The following is a 24,854-nucleotide window of genomic DNA, read 5'->3' on the forward strand; positions in this document are numbered from 1 at the left end:
CCAGCTACTGATTTCTTGTTTGTTGTTAGGCACTAGGTGAAGTTAATGCCAAGTACTTGAATTAGCTCGTAAGTTAATATTTACAACTCTGTAAGGTAGCTGCTATTGTTGGATCCTTTTTTAGATGAGTAAATTGAGGCACAGAGAGGATAAGAAATTTACTCCAAATCACCCAGCAGGCAAAAGAGCTAGTATTGAACTTGAACCTAGACAACCTAATACCAGGGCCTATACTTTTACTGTTAGGTCATATCATTGCCTCCTATACCACTGAAGAAGTAATAAGTGCTCACCTATTACAGGCATTGACATTAGAGCCCTGAAAAGTCAAGTTAATTGTCCAAGGCACATGTCTAGCAATGACTATTTCACTTTACAATAATAATTTAAAAAAACCCTTTTTCTCTTTTTATCCATCCATACTGAAGTTGTTTCACCCTTCTTCTATTTGCAGACACATGCAGTTTTATTCTCAGGGAAAAGAAATTATAGTAAAATAATTAATTAATCAATGCTCAATTCATCAAACGATGGTAAATAACATTAAAATATTTTCATTAAATAATAAAGAGAGCGTACATCTAAAACATAGTATATTTAGATGTTTTAAAACAGCAGTAGAATCATTTTATTTCATGGACATGAGGGTATCCAAAGAGGATAATTCTTCCTTTAATATTCTAATTTGCCTTTATTCTAATTAAAAGCAAGTGTGTTTATCATGTGCTAAGCAGCAATAACTTCACAGGGTTTTATGCACTGCTATGGAGAGGGCTGGATGTTGCTGATGCAGGGTTACAAAAATGTATAGCCAGTAGTTCAAGGCATTTGCCCAATAGTTCCACAGAACATTTGATCTATCGAGACTTGTCTTACCATTGTGAATTATTCCGTTCCAATATGGTGCAAAGGAACTGAAAGACTTACTAGGAAAAGCATTTTCCAACACAAATGGAAATTCTGTATGCTTCTACCATGTTTTTAAAATATGCCAGCAAATCTACTTCTGAATAATAATCCTGAATTATTTATACATATACAAATGTCATCAAGGAATGGGGAAGCTAATCTGTTTCTAACTCTCATCTATATGTCTTAGAATTTTTGCTACTAGTTATCTCAAAAAGAAATTCTCTCTTGAGGAAAATGTAATTTTGCTATGAGAGAAGATCCTAAGTGATTGTATTCTCTAATTGTTTATTTTGCCTTTGATCTTTTCAGGATAAAGTAAGAGACCAATTTTTAGAACTTGGTGTGATAGTTGGCACTTTTCTTGTGAAAAAGAACAAAAAAATGACTATACCTGAAATCTAGCCCATATGGAAAGAAAATTTAAATGTGACATTTTCCCTAGTATTTCTAAAATGTTTTTCCCACACTAACTAGGTCTGATATTACCTATTCCTCAGATCTAAAATAGATAGGGAATCCCATACATGAACGATTAACCAGGTTTTCCATAAATCTCATTTAAACATGCTAGATTAACAGCCAAGAAGCCGTTACAGGGCATGTTTCAGAAGGCTGATTCTATAATAAGGATAAAAAATAAAGGCATCATATAAATTGGTCACTTCCTTTGATACTAGTGAAGGCACAAACATACTGCCTCAGAACTGAAACGAACTATGAAAGCCGTCCTGCACAAAACCTAAGAAGCTATATTCAGAAAATAAAAGCAACTTTCTAAGCCACAGAGTTAGTGGCATAGCAGAAAAGCTTCCAGACTCCAATTTCTCCACTGAGTATATTATCATAAACCCTTGGTGATAAGTTCAAAAGTTATATCAATGTGGGTGTGAGCATCTGAGGAGAATTTTTAGAATACAATTAGTATAACTGACGTGCTATACAAAAAAAATCTTTTCATATAAATTCAGTGTGAAAGTACTAGAAATTCAAATAAGGCAGATGTAGCTTGTCTTTCTACATAAAACTTGATCTAGTTGATCAAATTATTTGATACTTTAAAATCTATTGCAATGTTAGTTACTTCTTAATAATTCAAAGATATGAAATAATTTTATTTTGCATATCAATTACTTAGAAGGCACACATGCGATATATATTTGTTGCTGATGAAAATAGTAGAGATGTCAAGATTTCTCAAATATTTCCAAACCTTTGATCCAAATTACAAAATTACTCCAATAACAATGAAATTTTCTTATTTTTAAGAGCAGAAATCATTGCTGAAGCAAAATGTCCCTGCTGAACACTTAACAAGGGAAATGATCATCATCAGATGATGAAATGACAATGGACTAATTATCTTATGTAGATATAAAACATTAGAAAGCATATTAAACTAAAACATAGCTGGCAGTTAATTGCTCCACTGCTATTCCAGCTCTTCCCATATGTATGGCTGGAATGTTTCCAATACAATTTAAAACGTTAATTCATTATATATGATTTATAAACAAAGAAGTCCAAAAGCAAATTTTAAAATACATTGCTAATATTATAAATATGTGTCAGGCACTGTGTTAGACCATGGTACTCCATCTCCAGATATTTAAGTAGGAACTCAGATAAATGTGATAAAGAAATAAGTGAGGCAATGAATGCAAATGAATGTTGTGTGATAGTACACAGGCCTGTAAAAAAAAAAAAAAGCATGTTGCTATTGTATAAGACCAACTTACTATCTCTGGTATGTTTCACTACTTAATAAGAGCTAACAATAAATGACAAAATGTGCACTAAAATGCATATCGTTGACTAATAATATTTAGAAAACATAATAATATTATACCACTTGCCCTTTTGGGTATATTTTTGTCATCTATATATATTATAATTATATATATAAAATTATGTGATGTATATAATATAGTCATAATTACAATATATAATTATGTGTATATAATTATAATAGTTCTGTTGTAATTATATACATATTATAATTTCAATTGATAATAAGATATTAGATTAATACAGCAACAGTAATTTTTCTAAGGCTGACTTCTACAGGACTAGTCTCTTGGTGTTCCCTATAGATATACTGTATTTTTTCTTCTCATTCTTCAGAGACTCAGCTTCTGTCTATGTAGAACTGGCATTTTCAATGCTTAAATCTTCCCATTTTTCTGGCCTAGTCAAGATGGTGTCTTCAAACACCACTCAATGATGTAGAGCCCATGATCCTTTCTCTTACATATTCTTACATGTTTAACATGTTACCCACTCTGATATTTATCCTGTGTATGCCTTCTATTCTTCCATGTCACAACCATAATATGCTTCATTCTTGTTCACTGTCATCTCTCCTCTGCAAATTCATCAATATTACCTGTCTTAGCCACAAGCTCAGAGTGAGTAGGAACTAAAAGAGATACACACATAATTGGGTATTTTATACTGCAATGCTTGATACTGCAGTCAATTCCCTTGCTTTTTCTTAAGGGCTCTGTGGCTACAATGATTTATCACTAAGTTTCCACAGCGACAAGTGAGAGGCAATGTTCCTTCTCCTTGCTTTCTTGCATCAGAAGATGACTTATAGGAGATGTCAGCAAAATGATATTCAGCCATTTAAGAAACCCCAGCAGACTCAGAAGTGAGCTTTCTCAACCCTTCATTCTTCTTCATTTCTCATTAAAGCAGTAACCTAACTTCTCACACAATTTAAATTATGACTTGAATTAAGGGTCTTCCAAGATGTGAGTCTCCTGTGTTGCCTTCCCACCTACCCTCTCTTGTTTTCAATATCCTTCAGTCACAGGCATTTCCTCTCAGGTATATTATTGATAACTAACACTAAATGTATCCAAAACTAAGCTAAGTAGTTATCTGTGTATTTAAGCTCTGAAATACAAATAAAATAAATTAAAAGTATATAATAATTGTTTCTTTTTTATATTTCTCCTCTATTCTTACCACCATCACCCCATTAGATTTTTATTTTAATCACTGGACAGAATCTGAAAACATGCTATACAAAAATTGTTTTTTAAATTACTGATTAAAGGAATCTAGAACACTCTAATGACTCTCTGCAATACTTTTTACCTTTCTAAAGAGTACAATCAGTTGGGAGATATCTATGTGAAAAGGGAGTAATAATAGTAATACTTTCTATATTCAAAGTATTTCATAATCATAATGATCCAGAGATTTCATAATTAATGTACCTGGTACTCAAACACTAGTCAGATTAAGTTCTGAAAGTTATTCAAAACATTAGTTGACATTTTGCAAACTGAACATCCAAGTGGTTTATTAAGGCTGTGACTCTACTAATTGTATGCTTTTATATAATATATCCCCATGCTTTAATATAACAATTCCTATTTTGTCTCCTGTATCTTGGGAAATGAATGCTCTAAGTCCAATGCATAAGAGTAGACATTATTGTTATCATAAAATCCTTTTTGGAAGTAGCAGAATGTAAATATTTAATCAATGGAATTTGATTATTATCTTATTTTGAACATGATTATATGCCTCTTTATTTAAACAGCAGCATAAGAAAGTGCCAGTAAGAAATACATTCAGAAATTAATGCTAGAAGATAGAGATACTATCACAATTTTGCATACTGTCATGCTTCTTAGAAAATAAAACTGTTGGTTAATTAATGTCTTTTAAATTTATTACATAAAAATGCAGGAGGCAGATGATGATAATAGCTTTATTCTATTTTGAGAGAAAAGCATCCTGAATACCTATGTTGTTCACCACTCCAGAGAGAATAAATGATATTTCACTGAAAGATGCTCTTGGGTGAATTTGTAGTGTAATAGGATTTGAGACAAATAAAATGAATTCCATCCATTAAAGAATGATATGTTTTGTACTGTCTCCATATCATTCAGCTCTTTGTATGAATTTGCATCAAGGGCTACCTTCATTGCATACTAATGGGTTGCATTAAACCTCATGATACTTTCATACTAATTCTGATAAATGTAAGAAAGTAACTCCCAGTATGAGCATTTCAATAATTCTACCATTTGAGATTTAGGTCAATTTAGTCTGAATATTCTTGTTCAAATGTGATATACGTATAAAAATGTGAGCTGCAGGACAGACAGGTTCAAATTCATACCTTAACTGAACTAAAAATTGCTATCCTGCTTATTGAATAGGCTGTCAAGCTTGCAACGCTCTCAAGCAAGAGTTACTTACTACAGTTTTCTTCATCTGAATTATCACTGCAGTCATTTTGGCTATCACACCACCAGTGATCTGGAATACAGTTGTTGTTTTTACACTGGAATTCATGAGGACCACAAGTCTTTTTATCTGTAATGGAAAGAACCAGAATTTGCATCGTTGACTTCCATAAAGACATCCCTCACGATGTCCTCACTGCCATGCCAAATCCAGGGGACATGATATTTCCTCAGATCTCAAGTCAGTTACTGAGACCATCCCTAGGAAAAATTGAAGGCAAATTCTGAATAAAATTTCATTGTGAGCTAATTACAAAGTAACTGATTGGACCACCCACTCAAAGTCAACACAAATCAATCAGTAAAAATAAAGATCGAAATTATTCAAAACTACCTTTCTCTTTAGGACACTCCTAAGCCACCTTCTATTTCCGATATAAAGCAGCAGCTATAAAGAAATTGTTATTAAACTCTGGTTGTCATCTTGTCTTCCTCCCTTATAAGTTCTTACTCAAAATCTACCTGTGGTCAGCTGATCTAAACTCATAGATTCTAATAGCGCCTAATGTGTACAGACCTTGAAAATTCTTAAAGTGCCATTTCACTTGAACCTCTAAATAATCCCACTGAGTATCAGGAGATGTATTAACTAGCCCTTCACTTTACAAATGACAAAACAGATACTCTTAGAAGTTTAAGAACTTGATGCATTTTCACTACTATTAAGTGGCACAGCCAATATCAAAAAAGTGTGCTTTGACTCCTGATTTACTGTTCTTTACAACAAACCTAACTGTGTCCATAGGATCCAGAATCAAAATTCATGAAGTAAGAATTTATGCAGAGTTTAGGTCATATATTTTTAAATTTTCATAAGAGTAATATCCAACTGTTTATAATCTACAGCAGCACTTCTTAAACTTTAATGTGTCTACATATTAATTAGTTGGGAATTTTGCTAAAATGGAGATTGTGATTGAGTAGATCTGGAATTCTAACATGTTCTCTAAATGACAACATCATCCTTGGTCTATGGCACACACTGAGTACCAAGGGTCAAAAGCATAAAGATGGTATAAATTCAAATACATAAAATAATAAGAGTAACAATGTCATTGCACAATTTAGGATACATTTTTCTTTCACATACTTAGATCAACTCCTTATTCTCAGCCATGTTAGAGATGGACAGTGAAGTGTTCAATAATTCAGATTAGTAAAATAAATTAACTAAAGAAGAAGATAAGCTATTTGGTGGTGTTTGCTACTCTTTACTGCAGAATGCATCTTATAAAATTCAGATTTAAATAAGATTATGAAAACAAAAGTGATTTAGGTTTAATTATGAAAATTAAGTAATGATCATATATTGAAGATCCAGCCCACCTCTTGCATAAGCATTGTCATAAACATGATCATACTCAATCTTCAAAACAACCCTAAGAAGTACTATTACATGCATTGAAATAAATGAGAAAATTAAAAAAGGATTTAACTGATTTCTCCAATTTTACAAAGGTCTTAAATGGCAAAGGAGGGATTTATATACAGATCCTGCTCAAGAAACATTTTGCATTTTGTAGAAATTCTCATGATAGACTTCAAATGCATTGTTCTACTCGTAAGTGTATATTATATATAGCCTAATATATATATGCATATAGATAGATAGATATTAATAGATAAATAGAGGGAGAAAGAGAGAGAGAGAGAATATTTCCCTGCCTCTCTTCCATCCTGCCTGCCTACCTGCCTATCTGCTAATGATTACTCAGAACCTAACTTGTGTCACTGTGTTGAATGCTACGTTTTGTAATATATCCTTTTTGCCTGTGTTATACCTCACTTTAGATTTAAAAATTGGTCTAAAATCTACAGAAGTTCTAATGTAGTATTATGTACATCTCAATCAAGCAATATGTTAGGATGATTGGAACTTAAATAATAAGCCTTGAAAATATGGGATTTGATACTGAACTATTTAGATGGTTATTTCATTTTGTCAATTAAAACAAACTCCTCTGAAACTACTACTCTAGGTAACAGTTTTATTTATTCCTTGCCATGTGTTGCTTGCATTATTTTGGAATATTGCTTAAAATTTTTAGAATAGAAGAATATAAGAAAGTGCAGTCTGGATCAGTCAAATAGACCATTTGACTTAGTATTACAACATTGTCCCCAAGCAATCCTCCATGACTACAAAAGGTTAACAATCAGTACTAAATATCAACACAACGTGTTTTTAAGATTTTCCCCCCTAAATCCTTGTACTTTTGTTTCTATGTTTAAACATTTTTATCATATTTTGTGTTTCAAAGAGACCTGCAGTAATTTCTTAACAAGAACAAGTTATAGTTCATTGCTAAGGTTTCAATTTGGGGCGTGCAGAAACAGTAGGTGGAAAGGTTAATTGCCTTAGGTAAGGTTACTCGAATTTTATGTTTCCAAGTTATTTAACTTCTTGATCCATGACACTGCTTATAAAAATTACAAATACAAACTATATAAACTATATAGACTTTTTCTGCATTTAAAATCTCCCTTGAGGAGTATATATATATTATATATAATATATATATACTTTATATATATATAATATATATATACATTATATATACTTTTTTTTTAGTAAGGTGTAAAACAGCGTTCTCAAATTGGCTTCACATTAAAATCACCTAGGGAACTTTAAAAAATCCCTTTGCTTAATCCATATCCCACATCAATAAAATCAGACTCTCTGGGGTGGAACCCACACATCAGTATCTTTATTAAAGCAAGTTGAGTGATTCCAATGAGCAGCCAATATTGAAAATCACCGGCGCCCCCAAAACTGATTGTAGAAGAGAACATATATAATCCCAAATTGTAATACTGTATTGTAATTAAAATACTCACAATATGTAGAGCTTTCTATTAATTCATATTGTTAAACAGCACTGGAACTATGCTTTATTTCATTTTTTGATATTATAAATTTGGAGAAAACAAATATAGTTTCAAACAAGTTTGAAAACTTGTTTTCTTTGTTTAATACATTTTCATATGAATTGTAGATACTCAAGACAAATTTGATCCTCAGAAAGGTGGAGTAAGGAACCACCAAAACACAAAACTATATGTAATGCATACTGCAGTACTATTGGTGCTTCTTTGTATATGCTTTGCCTATTTCTGAAAAGAAATAAAAGAATCTGGTGCTGTGATGTCTTGCACAGCAAGAACTAGGGAAGTGGACTGAGAAACAGGGGTGAAAGAGAGATTTAAGTTTCTCTTTATACTAAAAGGAATCAAAGGATCCCATAAACTGCTGGAATTAATAAGTGAATTTGAGAAGGCCATAGGATACAACATCAATGTATATATTTAATTATACTTCTATATATTAGCAATAACAAAACATTAAACTTAAAGAAAATCTTTTACAATGGTATCAATAAAACAACAAATACCTAGAAATAAAACTAGTGAAATTTGTGTAAGACCTTCATAATGAAAACTATAAAAATTGCTGAAAGTGAATAATGTCCAAGAAAATGCAGTGATATATCATGCTCATGAATTAGAAAACTCAAATTGCTATAATTTTCTCTAAATGACTACACAGAATTAATGAAACCCCTATAAAAATTCCAGCAAGTTATTTTTGAGGGAATAGGTTATCCTATTCTAATTACTTTTAAGAAATAGATTATTCTAAAATTATACTGAAATGCAAAGGATCTAGAACAATCAACTAATACTGAAAAAAGAACAAAGTTAGAGTATTTACAGTACCTGATTTCCAGTTACTATAAATTTACAGTAATCACGAGAGTAGAGTATTAAGCAAAATGAAACCAGAAATATAAAACTACACATATAGTCAACTGATTTCAACAAAGGCTCCAAATCAGTTTAATGGGGAAAGGAAAGTCTTTTTAAGCAACTATTACTGAAACAAGCGGTTATCTATATGAAAAAGGTAAATTTCAACCTATAATAACCATACACAAAAATTAATCTGAGGGCTTCCCTGGTGGCGCAGTGGTTGAGAATCCGCCTGCCGATGCAGGGGACACGGGTTCGTGCCCCGGTCCGGGAAGATCCCACGTGCCGCGGAGCGGCTGGGCCCGTGAGCCATGGCCGCTGAGCCTGTGCGTCCGGAGCCTGCGCTCCGCAATGGGAGAGGCCACAACAGTGAGAGGCCCGCATACCACCAAAAAAAAAAAAAAATTAATCTGAGGTGATCATAAATGTAATACAAAGCTTCTAGAATATAGGAAGATATTTTCATAATCTTGGGGTAGGCAAAGATTTCTTAGAACACACAAAATAATAATAAGAGAAAAATTGGTAAATCAAACTTAACCAAAATTAAACTTTTTTTATTCTTTAAAAGACATCATTGAGAAAATGAATTGGCAAATTTTTCTTCACATTCAAAAGTGAAATATTGGAAATACGGAGTTTCTGTTGCTCTTGCTAATGTTCTTTTGTAATCATCACTATCTATCTTCCAGTTCAGGAAACATGATGATTACAGACAGTTCGGTAACATGCAATGACTTTTGTTACAAAAAAAGTGAGTAATATAGTCACAGAAACACTGAGGCAAAAAGAACTATGAGAAGTTAAGCCTCCATCATGGTATCTCCTTGTTACCTTGTGTTCCAGATGATAACGTTGTAGAGTCAGAAGTATGGTGTTAGAAGTGGAGTTAGAACTGGAGCACCTTCTTTTGTAGAAAAGCTTGTCTCGTCTTGGGGGCAGGATAACCATCTGTTAACTATCAAAGCATAACTTCTCTCTGTAGATGTCATTATGTTCTTTCTTTAAACCAACCTTATAGTTTTTATCTCTCACTCTAAATCCTCCTCCAGGTCTCTGTTAGCATCATATGGAAATGAATACCTATATATGCTGCTCACAAATATTCTAAACCTCGTTGACTGGTCATGAATTCCAGAACAGTGATGATACAAGGAAATACATTCTCTTCCTTATGTTCTATAGTAGGTAGGATTTATCGGCACATACTTTTTGGCTGACATGAACATAATAGATATAAAACTTTATTATTGACTTTTTATGTCCTTTTGAAACTACTATATCCACCCCTGGTAAAGCTGTTATTCATGGGCTATTGCCTCCTCTGTCACAGGGGAGGACCATATGACCCAAGGTGGTCTCATCCCCTAGACCACAATTGGTCCCACAACAGTCATGTTATTGATGTTTAAAAAAATATTTTACAGCTTAAACCTGATAGATGATTATTCTTCCTTAGCATTAAAGAGGTAATGGAGGAGGGCAGTGCAGAGATTGTATGGTGGCTAGATAATGTCCTAAGGAACACAGATTTCTATCATTCTGCTCCACCATCCATCCTAACTAATGTCTACCATTTTTCTTAGTCACTTCATGGCCCAAGATGCCCACTAGCGTTTGAGTCATCACCTTGCAGGCCTGAAGGAGTAAGGGCAAAAAGGCAAAAGAAGAGGCTTTTTACTTTAAGAAAACTACCTTAATGTATTCTTCCTGGAAGTTCCACACAATACTTCTGCTTACATTTCAATGGTCAGAACTTAGTCACGTGACAATATCTAGCTTCAAGGGGAGATGAGAAATGTGATGACATTCTGAATAGCAATGTGTCAACCAAAGACTTAGGGTTCTGTTTCTAAGGGGAAAGTTAAAAAATGGGTATATTGATAGGCAATTTAGGAGTCTCTGTCAATATGTAAACAAGACCAGTTAAAGCAATTTGAGGTGATTCCCATGGCTACTGAAAGAGAGAACATTTCTTTCCTTTCAAGATTGCAAGTATTATAACCTCAAGTTGCCATGGGTCATTTAAAAACCATGTAGAGAGTACCCATCTCAGAAGCCAACGTAAGGATAGTTTAGAACTGGAGAAAAAGAAGATAAGGCTCTTGTGATTCTATGTGAATACTTGGATCCAGATTGTGCCTGAAGTCAATTCCATCCACTCCTTGGAACCGAGGCATAAAATTCATTTTCCCACTGGTTTGTGTGGAATTTCTTTTGTTTACAGACAAGAGTCCTAACTAATGCAAATACCATACTATATTTTGTTTAGAAATAGTATGGGCTCTTAATATTTTTTTCTGTATATGCTGATTTACATAATTTGCAAGCTATTTCATTGGTTTATAATTACCTGGGAAAATCAGTCTCTTGCCACAAGAAATCTCAAAATCAGTCTCTATTTAAAAGTGATTTGTAAACTCAGGTTTCCATGAAAATGGGAGATGGTACACCTTTTTTTGAGCATATTCTCTACATGACAAACACGATTACAGCATTTAGTGATATTGATTATCTGGAAAACTGCAGGTTGCCTTGCATTGTAAAGTGTCTGGTGGATCTGAAAATTAATTTCATGTTACTTCTCATCAATCAGGGTAATACTCCTCGATGAGCACTTACCTGCACAACCTGTTCTTCAGGGGGAAGTGGCAATAATATGTGGATGCACCAACAGTTGAGAATAACAATGCCAGCTGCAGCATGTCCCCATGGGATTCTCCTACTTCTGTTTTGCTTTTGAGTTATTAATTTTAAAAAAAAAATTTACATTATTCTTCCAGGTAGAGAAGGGCTTATAAAGTAAAACAAATTAACAATGACATGTTTTCTTTATAAACAGATGAATCTAAAATAAGCTAGCTCTCTAGAAGCTCCGACAATGACATTTTAAAAATTGCATGTCAATACAATGTAATTTTCAGCGGAAATTTTTTGAATTCACATTATGCAGTTTCAGAAAGTGTCATATTACATCCTGTAATGCCATCTATCGCATTTGACAAGAATTTTTGGGTTTTTTTCTTATTTAGAAATTTGTATTACAATGTTATGGGTGTGAAGTGAGGGGAAGTAGTTATTATCCCATCTTTTGTCAACACCCTCTGTACGTCATCTGCCAAACCCCTACAATTAAATTCATCATTCTCTTTTCAACAGTCTGTAGTCATGACAGATTGTATGGTAATATTGTATAAACAAATTTACACTTGTGATTCACAGATGAAGAGGAACCCAAATCTCCATAATACGAAGGTGTGAGTAGGGTATTTCTCTTCAGTTATTCCTGAGCCTTGGTTAGAGATTCTGGTAGTTACGGTCTAACAATTCTACTTACGCTCCCTCTTCCAGCTTAAGAGAAAAACAAAATAAGCCTCTTCCTGCATTTTTCTAAATAATGATTCTATGTTTTATTTTAAAAGCAAAGTAAAAGCAATTTGAGGCAACTAAAAAGTCTACCAAAATATTTTTTAATATACAGTTGATTACATTTGTCTATTTGGTCTGACCCTATTGATTAAGAGTCAACAGACAATTGCTCAATTTTGGTAGACAATAACAGACCCTGATTTGGTTGGGGCAATGAGGCATACACAGTGGAAAGAAGCAGAGCATTAAAGGCAGAACTCGATTTGAACCTTAATTATGGCTCTTACTCATGTGCAACCTAGGGTAGTAATTATTTGTCTTCTTTGTGCCTCAATTTCCTGAAGGCTAAAAAACTGAAGGAAAATACATAGAGCACTGAAATGAAACCTGGCTTCATAAGTAGTAACTAGTGAAAATTAAGTAATAGTAACATACTTTGGAACGTGCTTAATGAATTTAGTTAGAAATGTCAGAAAAATGTGTTAATGAATTTGTAGCAAACTATTCAAATATTTACCATTTTTTTACTTTTTTAATACTTCTATTTGGTGTTTTGTATTTGATATCATTTATTACCTTAATACTTTGAAAAGTCAAGGCCCAAATACACACACACACGTGTATATATATATATATATATATATATATATATATATATATATACACATATACACAAATAGATCACTTCAATCACTTCATCACTTATTCAATATGCTCTCAGTTTTTCAGGATTTTGATATTGTCGAATTTTCTCACTATACTTTTAATTTGTGTATAAATTCATGGAGAATTGGACTAAAATATAAATATTTTTAACTTTCTCGTATTGACAGTACTTTGTTTTTAGTATTGAGTGGCATAATTATTTCTCATACAACTTTTTTAAACTTTTTATTGGCATATAATTGCTTTACAATGGTGTGTTAGTTTCTGCTGTATAACAAAGTGAATCAGTTATACATATACATATATCCCCATCTCTCTTCCCTCTTGCATCTCACTCCCTCCTACCCTCCCTATCCCACCCTTCTAGCTGGTCACAAACCACCAAGCTGATCTCCCTGTGCTATGCGACTGCTTCCCAAAAGCTATCTATTTTACATTTGGTAGTGTTTATATGTCCATATATACACTACCACTCTCTCACTTTGTCCCAACTTACCCTTCCCTCCCCCCCGTGTCCTCAAGTCCATTCTCTAGTAGGTCTGTGTCTTTATTCTGTCTTGCCCCTAGGTTCTTCATGACCATTTTCTGTTTTGTTTTGTTTTTAGATTCCATATAAATGTATTAGCATACAGTAATTGTTTTTTTCTTTCTTACTTCATTCTGTATGAAAGACTCTAGGTCCATCCACCTCACTACAAATAACTCAATTTCGTTTCTTTTTATGGCTGAGTAATATTCCATTGTCTATATGTGTCACATTTTCTTTATCCATTCATCTGTCAATGGACACTTAGGTTGCTTCCATGTCCTGGCTATTGTAAATAGAGCTGCAATGAACATTGTGGTACATGACTCTTTTTGAATTATGGTTTTCTCAGGGTATATGCCCAGTAGTGGGATTGCTGGGTTGTATGGCAGTTCTACTTTTAGTTTTTTAATGAAACTCCATACTGTTCTCCATAGTGGCTGTATCAATTTACATTCCCACCAACAGTGCAAGAGGGTTCCCTTTTCTCCACACCCTCTCCAGCATTTATTGTTTCTAGAGTTTTTGATGATGGCCATTCTGACCGGTGTGAGATGATATCGCATTGTAGTTTTGATTTGCATTTCTCCAAGGATTAGTGATGTTGAGCATTCTTTCATGTGTTTCTTGGCAATCTGTATATCTTCTCTGGAGAAATATCTATTAAGGTCTTCTGCCCATTTTTGGATTGGGTTGTTTGTTTTTTTGATATTGAGCTGCATGAGCTGCTTGTAAATTTTGGAGATTAATACTTTGTCAGTTGCTTCATTTGCAAATATTTTCTCCCATTCTGAGTGTTGTCTTTTCATCTTGTGTATGGTTTCCTTTGATGTGCAAAAGCTTTTAAGTTTCATTAGATCCCATTTGTTTATTTTTGTTTTTATTTCCATTTCTCTAGGGGGTGGGTCAAAAAGGATCTTGCTGTGATTTATGTCATAGAGTGTTCTGCCTATGTTTTCCTCTAAGAGTTTGATAGTGTCTGGCCTTACATTTACATCTTTAATCCATTTTGAGTTTCTTTTTGTGTATGGTGTTAGGGAGTGTTCTAATTTCATTCTTTTACATGCAGCTGTTCAGTTTTCCCAGCACCACTTATTGAAGAGGCTGTCTTTTCTCCATTGTATATTCTTGCCTCCTTTATCAACGATAAGGTGACCATATATGTGTGGGTTTATCTCCGGGCTTTCTATCCTGTTCCATTGATCTATATTTCTGGTTTTGTGCCAGTACCATACTGTCTTGATTACTGTAACTTTGAGGTATAGTCTGAAGTCCAGGAGTCTGATTCCTCCAGCTCCATTTTTCTTTCTCAAGATTGCTTTGGCTATTCGAGGTCTTTTGTGTTTCCATACAAATTGTGAACTTCTTTGTCCTAGTTCTGTGAAAAATGCCAGTGGTAGTTTGATAGGGATTGCACTGAACCTGTAGATTGCTTTGAGTAGTAGAGTCATTTTCACAATGTTGATTCTTCCAATCCAAGAACATGGTATATCTCTCCATCTCTTTGTACCATCTTTAATTTCTTTCATCAGTGTCTTATAATTTTCTGCATACAGGTCTTTTGTCTCCTTAGGTAGGTTTATTACTAGGTATTTTATTTTTTGTTGTTGCAGTGGAAAATGTGAGTGTTTTCTTAATTTCACTTTCAGATTTTTCATCAATAGTGTATAAGAATGCCAGAGATATCTGTGCATTAATTTTGTATCCTGCTACTTTTTGAAATTCATTGATTAGCTCTAGTAGTTTTCTGATAGCATCTTTAGGATTCTCTATGTGTAGTATCATGTCATCTGCAAACTGTGACAGCTTTACTTCTTCTTTTCCAATTTGGATTCCTTTTATTTCTTTTTGTTTTCTGATTGCTGTGGCTAAAACTTCCAAAACTATGTTGAATAATAGTGGCAAGAGTGGGCAACCTTGTCTTGTTCCTGCCCTTAGTGGAAATGGTTTCAGTTTTTCACCATTGAGGATGATGTTGGCTGTGGGTTTGTCATATATGGCCTTTATTATGTTGAGGTAAGTTCCCTCTATGCCTACTTTCTGGAGGGTTTTTATCATAAATGGGTGTTGAATTTTGTCGAAAGCCTACTCTGCATTTATTGAGATTATCATATGGTTTTTCTCCTTCAATTTGTTAATATGGTTTATCACATTGATTGCATATATTGAAGAAACCCTGCATTCCTGGGATGAACCCCACTTGATCATGGTGTATGATCCTCTTAATGTGCTGATATATTCTATTTGCTAGTATTTTGTTGAGGATTTTTCAATCTATGTTCATCAGTGATACTGGTCTGTAGTTTTCTTTTTTTGTGACATCTTTGTCTGGTTTTGGTATCAGGGTGATGGTGGCCATGCAGAATGAGTTTGGGAGTGTTCTTCTCTCTGCTATATTTTGGAAGAGTTTGAGAAGGATAGTTGTTAGCTCTTCTCTAAAGGTCTGATAGAATTCGCCTGTGAAACCATCTGGTCCTGGGCTTTTGTTAGTTGGAAGATTTTTAATCACAATTTCAATTTCAGTGCCTGTGATTGGTCTGTTCATATTTTGTATTTCTTCTTGGTTCAGTCTCACAAGGTTGTGCTTTTCTAAGAATTTGTCCATTACCTCCAGGTTGTCCATATTATTGGCACATAGTTGCTTGTAGTAATTTCTCATGATCCCTTGTATTTCTGCAGTGTGAGTTGTTACTTCCCCTTTTTCATTTCTAATTCTGTTGATTTGAGTCTTCTTCCTTCTTTTCTTGATGAAACTGGCTAATGGTTTATCAATATTTTTTACTTCTCAAAGAACCAGCTTTTAGTTTTATTGATCTTTACTATCATTTCCTTCATTTCTTTTTCACTTATTTCTGATCTGCTCTTTATGATTTCTTTCCTTCTGCTAACTACAGGGGTTTCTTCTTTGGATTTTTCTTTCTCTAATTGCTTTAGGTGTAAGGTTAGGTTGATTATTTGAGATGTTTCTTGTTTCTTAAGGTAGGATTGTATTGCTATAAACTTCCCTCTTAGAACTGCTTTTGCTGCATCCCATAGGTTTTGGGATGAAAACACGATGGTGTTTTCATTGTCATTTGGTTCTTGGTACTTTTTGATTTCCTCTTTGATTTCTTCAGTGATATCTTAGTTATTAAGTAGTGTATTGTTTAGCCTCCATGTGTTTGCATTTTTGACACATTTTTTCCTGTAATTGATATCTAGTCTCATAGCCTTGTGGCCAGAAAAGATACTTGATATGATTTTGATTTTCTTAAATTTACCAAGGCTTGATTTGTGCCTCAAGATATGATCTATCCTGGAGAATGTTGCATGAGCACTTGAGAAGAATGTGTATTCTTTTGTTTTTGGATGGAATGTCCTATAAATATCAATTAAGTCCATCTTGTTTAATATATCATGTAATGCTTGTGTTTCCTTTTTTCATTTTGGATGATCTGTTCATTGGTGAAAGTGGGGTGTTAAAGTCCCCTACTATGATTGTGTTACTGTCAATTTCCCCTTTTATGGCTGTTAGTATTTGCCTTATGTATTGAGGTGCTCCTATGTTGGGTGCATAAATATTTACAATTATTATATCTTATTCTTGGATCGATCCCTTGATGATTATGTTGTGTTGTTCTTTATCTCTTGTAACAGTCTTTGCTTTAAAGTCTATTTTGTCTGATATGAGAATTGCTACTCCAGCTTTCTTTTGATTTCCATTTGCATGGAATATATTTTTTCATCCCCTTACTTTCAGTCTGTGTGTGTCCCTAGGTCTGAAGTACGTCTCTTGTAGACAGCATATATACGGGTCTTCTTTTTGTATCCATTCAGCCAGTCTACATCTTTTGGTGGAAGCATTTAATCCAATTACATTTAAGGTAATTATCGATGTGTATGTTCCTATTACCATATTCTTAATTGTTTTGGGTTTGTTATTGTAGGTCTTTTCCTTCTCTTGTGTTTCCTGCCTAGAGAAATTCCTTTAGCATTTGTTGTAAATCTTGTTTGGTGGTGCTGAATTCTCTTAGCTTTTGCTTGTCTGTAAAGGTTTTAATTTCTCCATCAAATCTGAATGAGATCCTTGCTGGATAATCTTGGTTGTTGGTTTTTCCCTTTCATCACTTTAAATGTGTCCTGCCACTCCCTTCTGGCTTGCAGAGTTTCTGCTGAAAGATCAGCTGTTAACCTTATGGGGATTCCCTTGTATGTTATTTGTTGTTTTCCCCTTGTTGCTTTTTATATTTTTTCTTTGTATTTAATTTTTGATAGTTTGGTTAATATGTGTCTTGGCCTGTTTCTCCTTGGATTTATCCTGTATGGGACTCTCTGTGCTTCCTGGACTTGAATAACTATTTCCTTTTCCATATTAGGGAAGTTCTCAACTATAATTTCTTCAAATATTTTCTCAGTCTCTTTCTTTTTCTCTTCCTCTTCTGGGACCCCTATAATTCGAATGTTGGTGCATTTAATATTGTCCCAGAGGTCTCTGAGACTGTCCTCAATTCTTTTCATTCTTTTTTCTTTTTTCTGCTCTGCAGTAGTTACTTCCACTATTTTATCTTCCAGGTCACTATCCGTTCTTCTGCCTCATTTATTCTGCTATGGATCCCTTCTACAGAATTTTTACTTTCATTTATTGTTTGTTTGCTCTTTAGTTCTTCTACGTCCTTGTTAAACGTTTCTTGTTTTTTCTCCATTCTCTTTCCAAGATTTTTGATCATCTTTACTATCATTATTCTGAATTCGTTTTCAGGTAGACTGCCTATTTCCTCTTCATTTGTTAGGTTTGGTGGGTTTTTACCTTGCTCCTTCATCTGCTGTGTTTTTCTTTGTCTTCTCATTTTGCTTAACTTACTGTATTTGGGGTCTTCTTTTCACAGGCTGCATGTTCATAGTTCCCTTTGTTTTTGGTGTCTGCCCCCAGTGGCTAAGGTTGGTTCAGTGTGTTGTGTAGGCTTCCTGGTGGAGAGGACTAGTGCCTGTGTTCTGGTGGATGAGGCTGGATCTTGTCTTTCTGGTGGGCAGGTCCATGTCTGGTGGTGTGTTTTGGGGTGTCTGTCACCTTATTATAATTTTAGTCAGCCTCTGTGCGAATGGGTGGGGTTGTGCTCCTGTCTTGCAAGTTGTTTGGTATAGGGTGTCCAGCACTGTAGCTAGCTGGTCATTGAGTGGAGCTTGGTGTTGGCACTGAGACGGAGATCTCTGGGAGATTTTTGCCATTTGATATTACATGGAGCAGGGTGGTCTCTGGCGGACCGGTGTCCTGAACTTGGCTCTCCCACCTCAGAGGCACAGCCCTGATGCCTGGTTGGAGCACCAAGAGCCTGTCATCAACACGGCTCGGAATAAAAGGGATAAAAAAAGAAAGAAAGAAAGGGAAAAATAAAATAAAAGTTATTAAAATTAAAAACAAAAAATAATTATTAAAAATTTTTTTAAATTAAAAAAAAAAGAAAGAAGAGAACAACAAAGCCAAAAAACAAATCCACCAATGATAATAAGTACTGAAAACTATACTAAAAAAAAAAAAAAAAAAAGGACAGACAGAACTGCAGGACAAATGGTAAAAGCAAAGGTATACAGACAAAATCACACACAGAAGCATACACATACACTCACAAAAAGAGAAAAAGGGGGAAAAAATATATATATATATATCGTTGCTCCCAAAGTCTACCTCCTCAATTTGGGATGATTCCTTGTCTATTCAGGTTTTCCACTGATGCAGGGTACATCAAGTTGATTGTGGAGATTTAATCCGCTGCTCCTGAGGCTGCTGGTAGATATTTCCCTTTCTCTTCTTTGCTCGCACACCTCCTGGGGTACAGCTTTGGATTTGGACCCCCCTCTGCGTGTAGGTCACCTACACGTCTGTGTAGGTGAGGGTGTCTGTTCTTCGCTCAGACAGGATGGGGTTAAAGGAGCAGCTGATTCAGGGGCTCTGGCTCACTCAGGCTGCGGGGAGGAGGGGCACGGATGTGGGGCGAGCCTGCAGTGGCAGAGGCCAGTGTGACGTTGCAGCAGCCTGAGACACACCGTGCATTCTCCCGAGGAAGTTGTCTCTGGATCACGGGACCCTGGCAGTGGCGGGCTGCACAGGCTCCCAGGAGTTACGGAGAATGACCTGTGCTCACATACAGGCTTCTTGGTGGCTGCAGCTGCAGCCTTAGCATCTCCTGCCCATCTCTGAAGGTCCTTTAAGTGGCGCTCTTAATCCCCTCTCCTTGTGCACCAGGCAACAAAGAGGCAAGAAAAAGTGTCTTGTCTCTTTGGCATCTCCAGACTTCTCCTGGACTCCCTCCCGGCTAGCTGTGGTGCACTAACCCGTTCAGACTGTGTTCACGCAGCCAACCCCAGTCCTCTCCCTGGGATCCGACAAAAGCCTGAACCTCAGCTCCCAGCCCCCGCCCTCCCCAGCGGGTGAGCAGACAAGCCTCTCGGGCTGGTGAGTGCTGGTCGGCACCGATCCTCTGTGGGAATCTCTCTGCTTTGCCCTCTGCACCCCTGTTGCTGCGCTCTCCTCTGTGGCTCCGAAGGAGCTCCTCCACTACCCGCAGTCTCCACCACCCACAGTCTCCGCCCGTGAAGGGGCTTCCTAGTGTGTGGAAACCTTTCCTCCTTCACAGCTCCCTCCCACTGGTGCAGGTTCCATCCCTACTCTTTCGACTCTGTTTTTTCTTTTTTCTTTTGCCCTACCCAGGTACGTGGGGAGTTTCTTGCCTTTTGAGAGGTCTGAGGTCTTCTGTCAGCGTTCAGTAGGTGTTCTGTAGGTGTTGTTCCATATGTTGATGTATTTGTGGGGAGTAAGGTGATCTCTGTGTCTTACTTTTCTGGCATCTTGAAGCTCCTCCTCTTACACCGCTTTTACACTGAATCATTTAAAACATTATTCAAACCCATGTAAAGCATTTAATTTTTCCTTTCTTTGTTTGCCATCATAGATAGAAATATTTAGTATGCAACTAGAACACAGTTTTCATTTACCTTTTCCTCAATACCCTAAATAGTTTAGATGGTTTACAATGCTTAGGAGAAACACTGCTTTTTATCTGGAGGAAAGGGTATATGAAGAAAAAGCATGTTTTAGCAATACCATTGTCTGGGAGCCAATCTCACTTTCTGCTAAGCTACTTCAAGTCTCTATTGTCATATGATGCCTTATTTTCATATGTAAAATCATTTCAACAGAGCAGATTATGGAAAGTCACGATAATAACATAGACTCTATTTTTAAGGACTCAACTGACAGGCTGTAAGGAAATTACTGAAAAAGGATAAAAAGAGGAAGTGGAAATAGTTGTGCTAGATGATAGTGACCAACACTTTTCAATCTTAGACTCTGATCTAATTATGTGGATATATAGTAGGATACCCTCTCGCCCCTTACATACTTATACAGTCTTCAAGATTCCCTTTTGCCAATTTTTTTCCTTTAAAATGAATTTAATGCATATTTAAATCTGATATCGGCTGAATACAAAGGTTTGGTTGTAAATCTATGGTGGGAATAGAAGAGAAACAACACACTGAGCTATTCAAGGTCCCTCAAATGGAGGAATATCCTTAGATTCTTGACCACAAAGCAGTGAAGTCTTGTTCTGGTACATGGACTTTAAATGTATGGTGTCAGTGCCCCATCTACAATCCTTGGTATCCGTCATGCCTGTCTATGCTAAGCCAATGACTTCTAACTACAAGCACATGTGACTCTCTGCTTGGCCCCAATCCGGAGGTGCTTTTTAGGTATTAATGCCCTTCTGTTCCTTGGAGCAGTGTTAAACCAATGACTGACAGGAGGTGGTGAATAAATATCTCAGCTCTGTCCTCTGTTTAGGGTAACTGAGTATCCTACATTATCTCACAGAATTTCCTGGTAGAATAGATCTCATTCCTGCAGTAACTTGATCAATAATGTACCTTCTATTCCTCCTTCCGTTCCTTGGTTAACTGCCCACCCATTACTTATTTATGGAATCATCTCCCCAATAAACCACTTATACTCAAATTATTGTGAATGCAAGTTCTAATTCTAGGAAAACCCAACTTAAGAAAGGATATATGTAGTCATTTAGTCAACAACCATGAATCAATGCCTATCATGTACTTGGCACTGTTCTGAGTTCATAGGGTTTATACCAGTGAATGAAACATATATAAATCCCTACCCTCATTTGTTTATATGCTAATGGCCAAGTGCCGATTTAAGAGACTAGAAATAAAGGGGAAAAAAAAGTTTATGGAGAGTAAGGAATGCTATAATGAGAAATAAAGAAGAGAAGAGAATAGGGAATGTGTGTGGAGAGGGAATTTCAAACAGGATAGTCTGAAAACTCTATATTAAGAAAGTGACCTTGAAAATTGGCAAAGAGAAAAGGATTGAGACATGCTGCCATCTGGGAGAAAGGGCATCCCAGGAAGAAATAGGACCTTGAAAGAAGGCCTGGAGTGTCCAAGAAACAGCAGGGAGACAAAGGTGGCTAAAGGAGAGGAAACAGGTCAACTTCAGCAAGAGCCATGGGAGAGGTAAGGAAGATTGTCCATTTGTGCAGAGGCACACACATCAAGCAAGGCTTTGAACAGAACTTCTCTTGTTATTTCTCCTCCTTGGAAGAGAGCATATATATTTGGCCTCTTCCTTTTTTGACAAATGAATTTCAGGTACTTGTTTAGATTTATGCCAAAATAAAGATGGAGCTTTGAGAGACTGCTAAATGATTACAACAATATAGAAACCCAGATCGTGGACTGCCATGGTGGATTCTTTGGCCTGTATATATTCTGGATAATTACCTTGTTCTCAGCTTTGTGTTTATATTTACAAAGCTAGAATGGTGGCATACACTGATAAAGTATACAATAGGTAAAAACAAGCCAAATTCATCTTTGAAAGAATACTGAGAATCTTATACAAAATGAAATGAATCTAGGGACAAGATTTATTGACTAGAGGTCAATAATTTGATTTACTGAATAAAAGTACCAAACAGGTATATCATTTCAACCAGAATTGTATTTTATTTTTTACAGCATTGGTTTTTTTTTATTTCATTGTAGTTGGTACAGTAAAATTTGGTTATCCAAAGAGATTCTTAAGTAAATATTGTTATGAGCAGTTTTTAAACTAATATTAGTGTTTTCAGATTCCAGCTTGAATTTAATGTTTTAGTTTGAAAACAATAATAGCAGCTAATATTTATTGAGTGTTTTCTCTGTACTAAGTTCAAGACTAAGCCTAATTCATGTGATCCTCCTAGCAACTCAATAAGGAAAGTATATTGAACAGTTGAGAACGCTAAAGCTCATGTTACAATGAATTTCTTGTCAAATCCCACAGCTCTTAAACTGTGAGAGCAGGACTTGAATCCATATCATCTCATCCAATATCTACACTATAACCCATTCTGAAACTGGAACACAAATAATCCCTCCAAACAACGTTCTCCAATGCTTCCTTCTTTTGGCACTTTACACCAAGATCTCAAGTTTTATGGATTCTAAAAGATGACTAAAATTGTAAACATGTCAAAAGTTGTGCCACATTTAATTCAAGAAAAACACAGTTGCCTTTACACAAAACCCTGAAGCTGCAACAGGTCTGCATCAAAGGGAAAAAAAATTATACATTTAATAAGTGTAATTTACACTCAGAGATAAATCTGGACAAAATTTCGAAGCCATCAGTGACAAGATTTGTTATTCCTGAACTGTGTACATTTTTTTCATAATCTGGCATACATTATAATTTGAGGAAAACAAGTTAGCTCATTAAAAAAAATTATGGGGGTCTCTCTCTTTCTCTCTCTCTCAGGACAGAATATGCCCCTTACTTGACTTACAGTTCAACCAGATGCTACATATCAATACATGATCACATCAGCTTTTATTTTGTCATTCCTCATTGGCTGCCTAGTCAGCAAGGTATTGATTTTTTTTTTTTAAGAGTCTGCTTACAGTACATGATTGTTTGCTTGGCTTTACTCCCAAATGTCTTTACTAACCTTAATAGTGCACTTCTCTGTTAGATGGCTTTATTCACCTTTTAATAAGCCTGCTTGCCTCCTATATTAATACTGCATCTGCTCTAGAATCATATTTATCAGAGAGACAGCAGGCTATGAAAAAAAATGCAAAAAAAAACAGTGCTTGGACTGAATTTAATATGAGAATTTAAATAAAGGTGCCAATAAAATTTACATTTTAATACAGTCACTAGACACATGCAGAAAGGAAAGCATCTCAATGAAAAATATAAATCATCATTAAATCTGCATTAATTTAGCTCACTCAAATATTCTTTAAGTTCTAATGTGTCACTATAAACAATGAAGAATCAGAATTGTTCTTCATATTATACTCTAAAGTCTAAGAAAGAAACAAATTGGCGCTTTATAACATATATCCCATGATATATGGAATATATCATCAAATTAATCAAATTATTATCCATAGTCGAGATTAACTCCAACTATTGTTATAGGACCAAATTAAAACCTCTGAATGGGAACAGCTACTAAGCAAAGGGGAGGTGAGAGGAACCCACTGACTATGTGCTTGATTTAACTCATTAGAGCCATGCTTTCCAATGCAGCCATTCACGTACCACCTTCACAAATTTGCTATTTTCCAGTATCACTTCTACCGGTATTTACTTAATATTTTTCCTTAAACTGCTTAACTTGTTAACATTTAACTTCACCATGAACCACAAGATTCTTGATATCATGATCTGATATGCTGGTGTATATATTTAAAATCCTTATTTAAAATACATAATTACTCTGTGTACTATGTAAAATCAGCCCTTGTTTACAAGTTATAGGCTTGCTATACATCAGGAATCATTGCTTTAGGGAAGTTTTTTCCAAGTATTTTTAAGAGTAAAATGCACATACAAACACACGCTTATACACACACACACGAATTAGAGACATCCTATTGACAGTATTTCTAGTTTTAAACAATTATTCTATACTTAATATTAAGTCGTTACTGTGGCCTCACAGGATTCTTGTAATAACAGTTAGATGTTCCAGGTCCACAACCTGAAAATTTTTTTCCAGGGCACTGCCATGTTTCTCTTGTATAAGAAACTTAACAGAAGAAAAGTAAGCCAAAAAGAGCTCAAAGATGGATCCTACACAAAGTTTACAAAGAATATGCTGAAAGTAAGACTTAAAAGTTAATCTAGACTGCCTTAAGAAGAAATCTGGGGAAAAAAGTGCTCAGGAAAAATAGAAAAACCAAATGTTATAGAGGACAATGGATGAGACAACAAATTGAACCATACTAACTATGTTGTACCAATATAACATCGTGGGCATTCTGTATCTTGAAACCAGAAGTCAATTATGTCTTTGAAGAGATGATAAATAAATTTA

The 24,854-nt window shown here is 35.1% G+C and overlaps 1 protein-coding gene across 7 annotated transcripts in view; it reads right to left on the minus strand.

The window, feature by feature from the left end:
* LRP1B (LDL receptor related protein 1B) overlaps positions 1-24,854 on the minus strand; it is a 1,895,525-nt gene that overhangs the window by 162,350 nt on the left and 1,708,321 nt on the right. For 6 of the 7 annotated variants that reach the window (XM_067025946.1, XM_067025948.1, XM_067025945.1 and 3 more), the window contains one exon: positions 5,134-5,250. The exons of the other annotated variant lie outside the window; for it this stretch is intronic. In XM_067025946.1, the coding sequence (XP_066882047.1) occupies positions 5,134-5,250 (117 nt within the window). The remainder of the gene's footprint in view (positions 1-5,133; positions 5,251-24,854) is intronic. 7 annotated transcript variants of the gene reach the window in all.

This window comes from Kogia breviceps, chromosome 2 (assembly GCF_026419965.1).
Source record: "Kogia breviceps isolate mKogBre1 chromosome 2, mKogBre1 haplotype 1, whole genome shotgun sequence".
NCBI lineage: Eukaryota > Metazoa > Chordata > Mammalia > Artiodactyla > Physeteridae > Kogia > Kogia breviceps.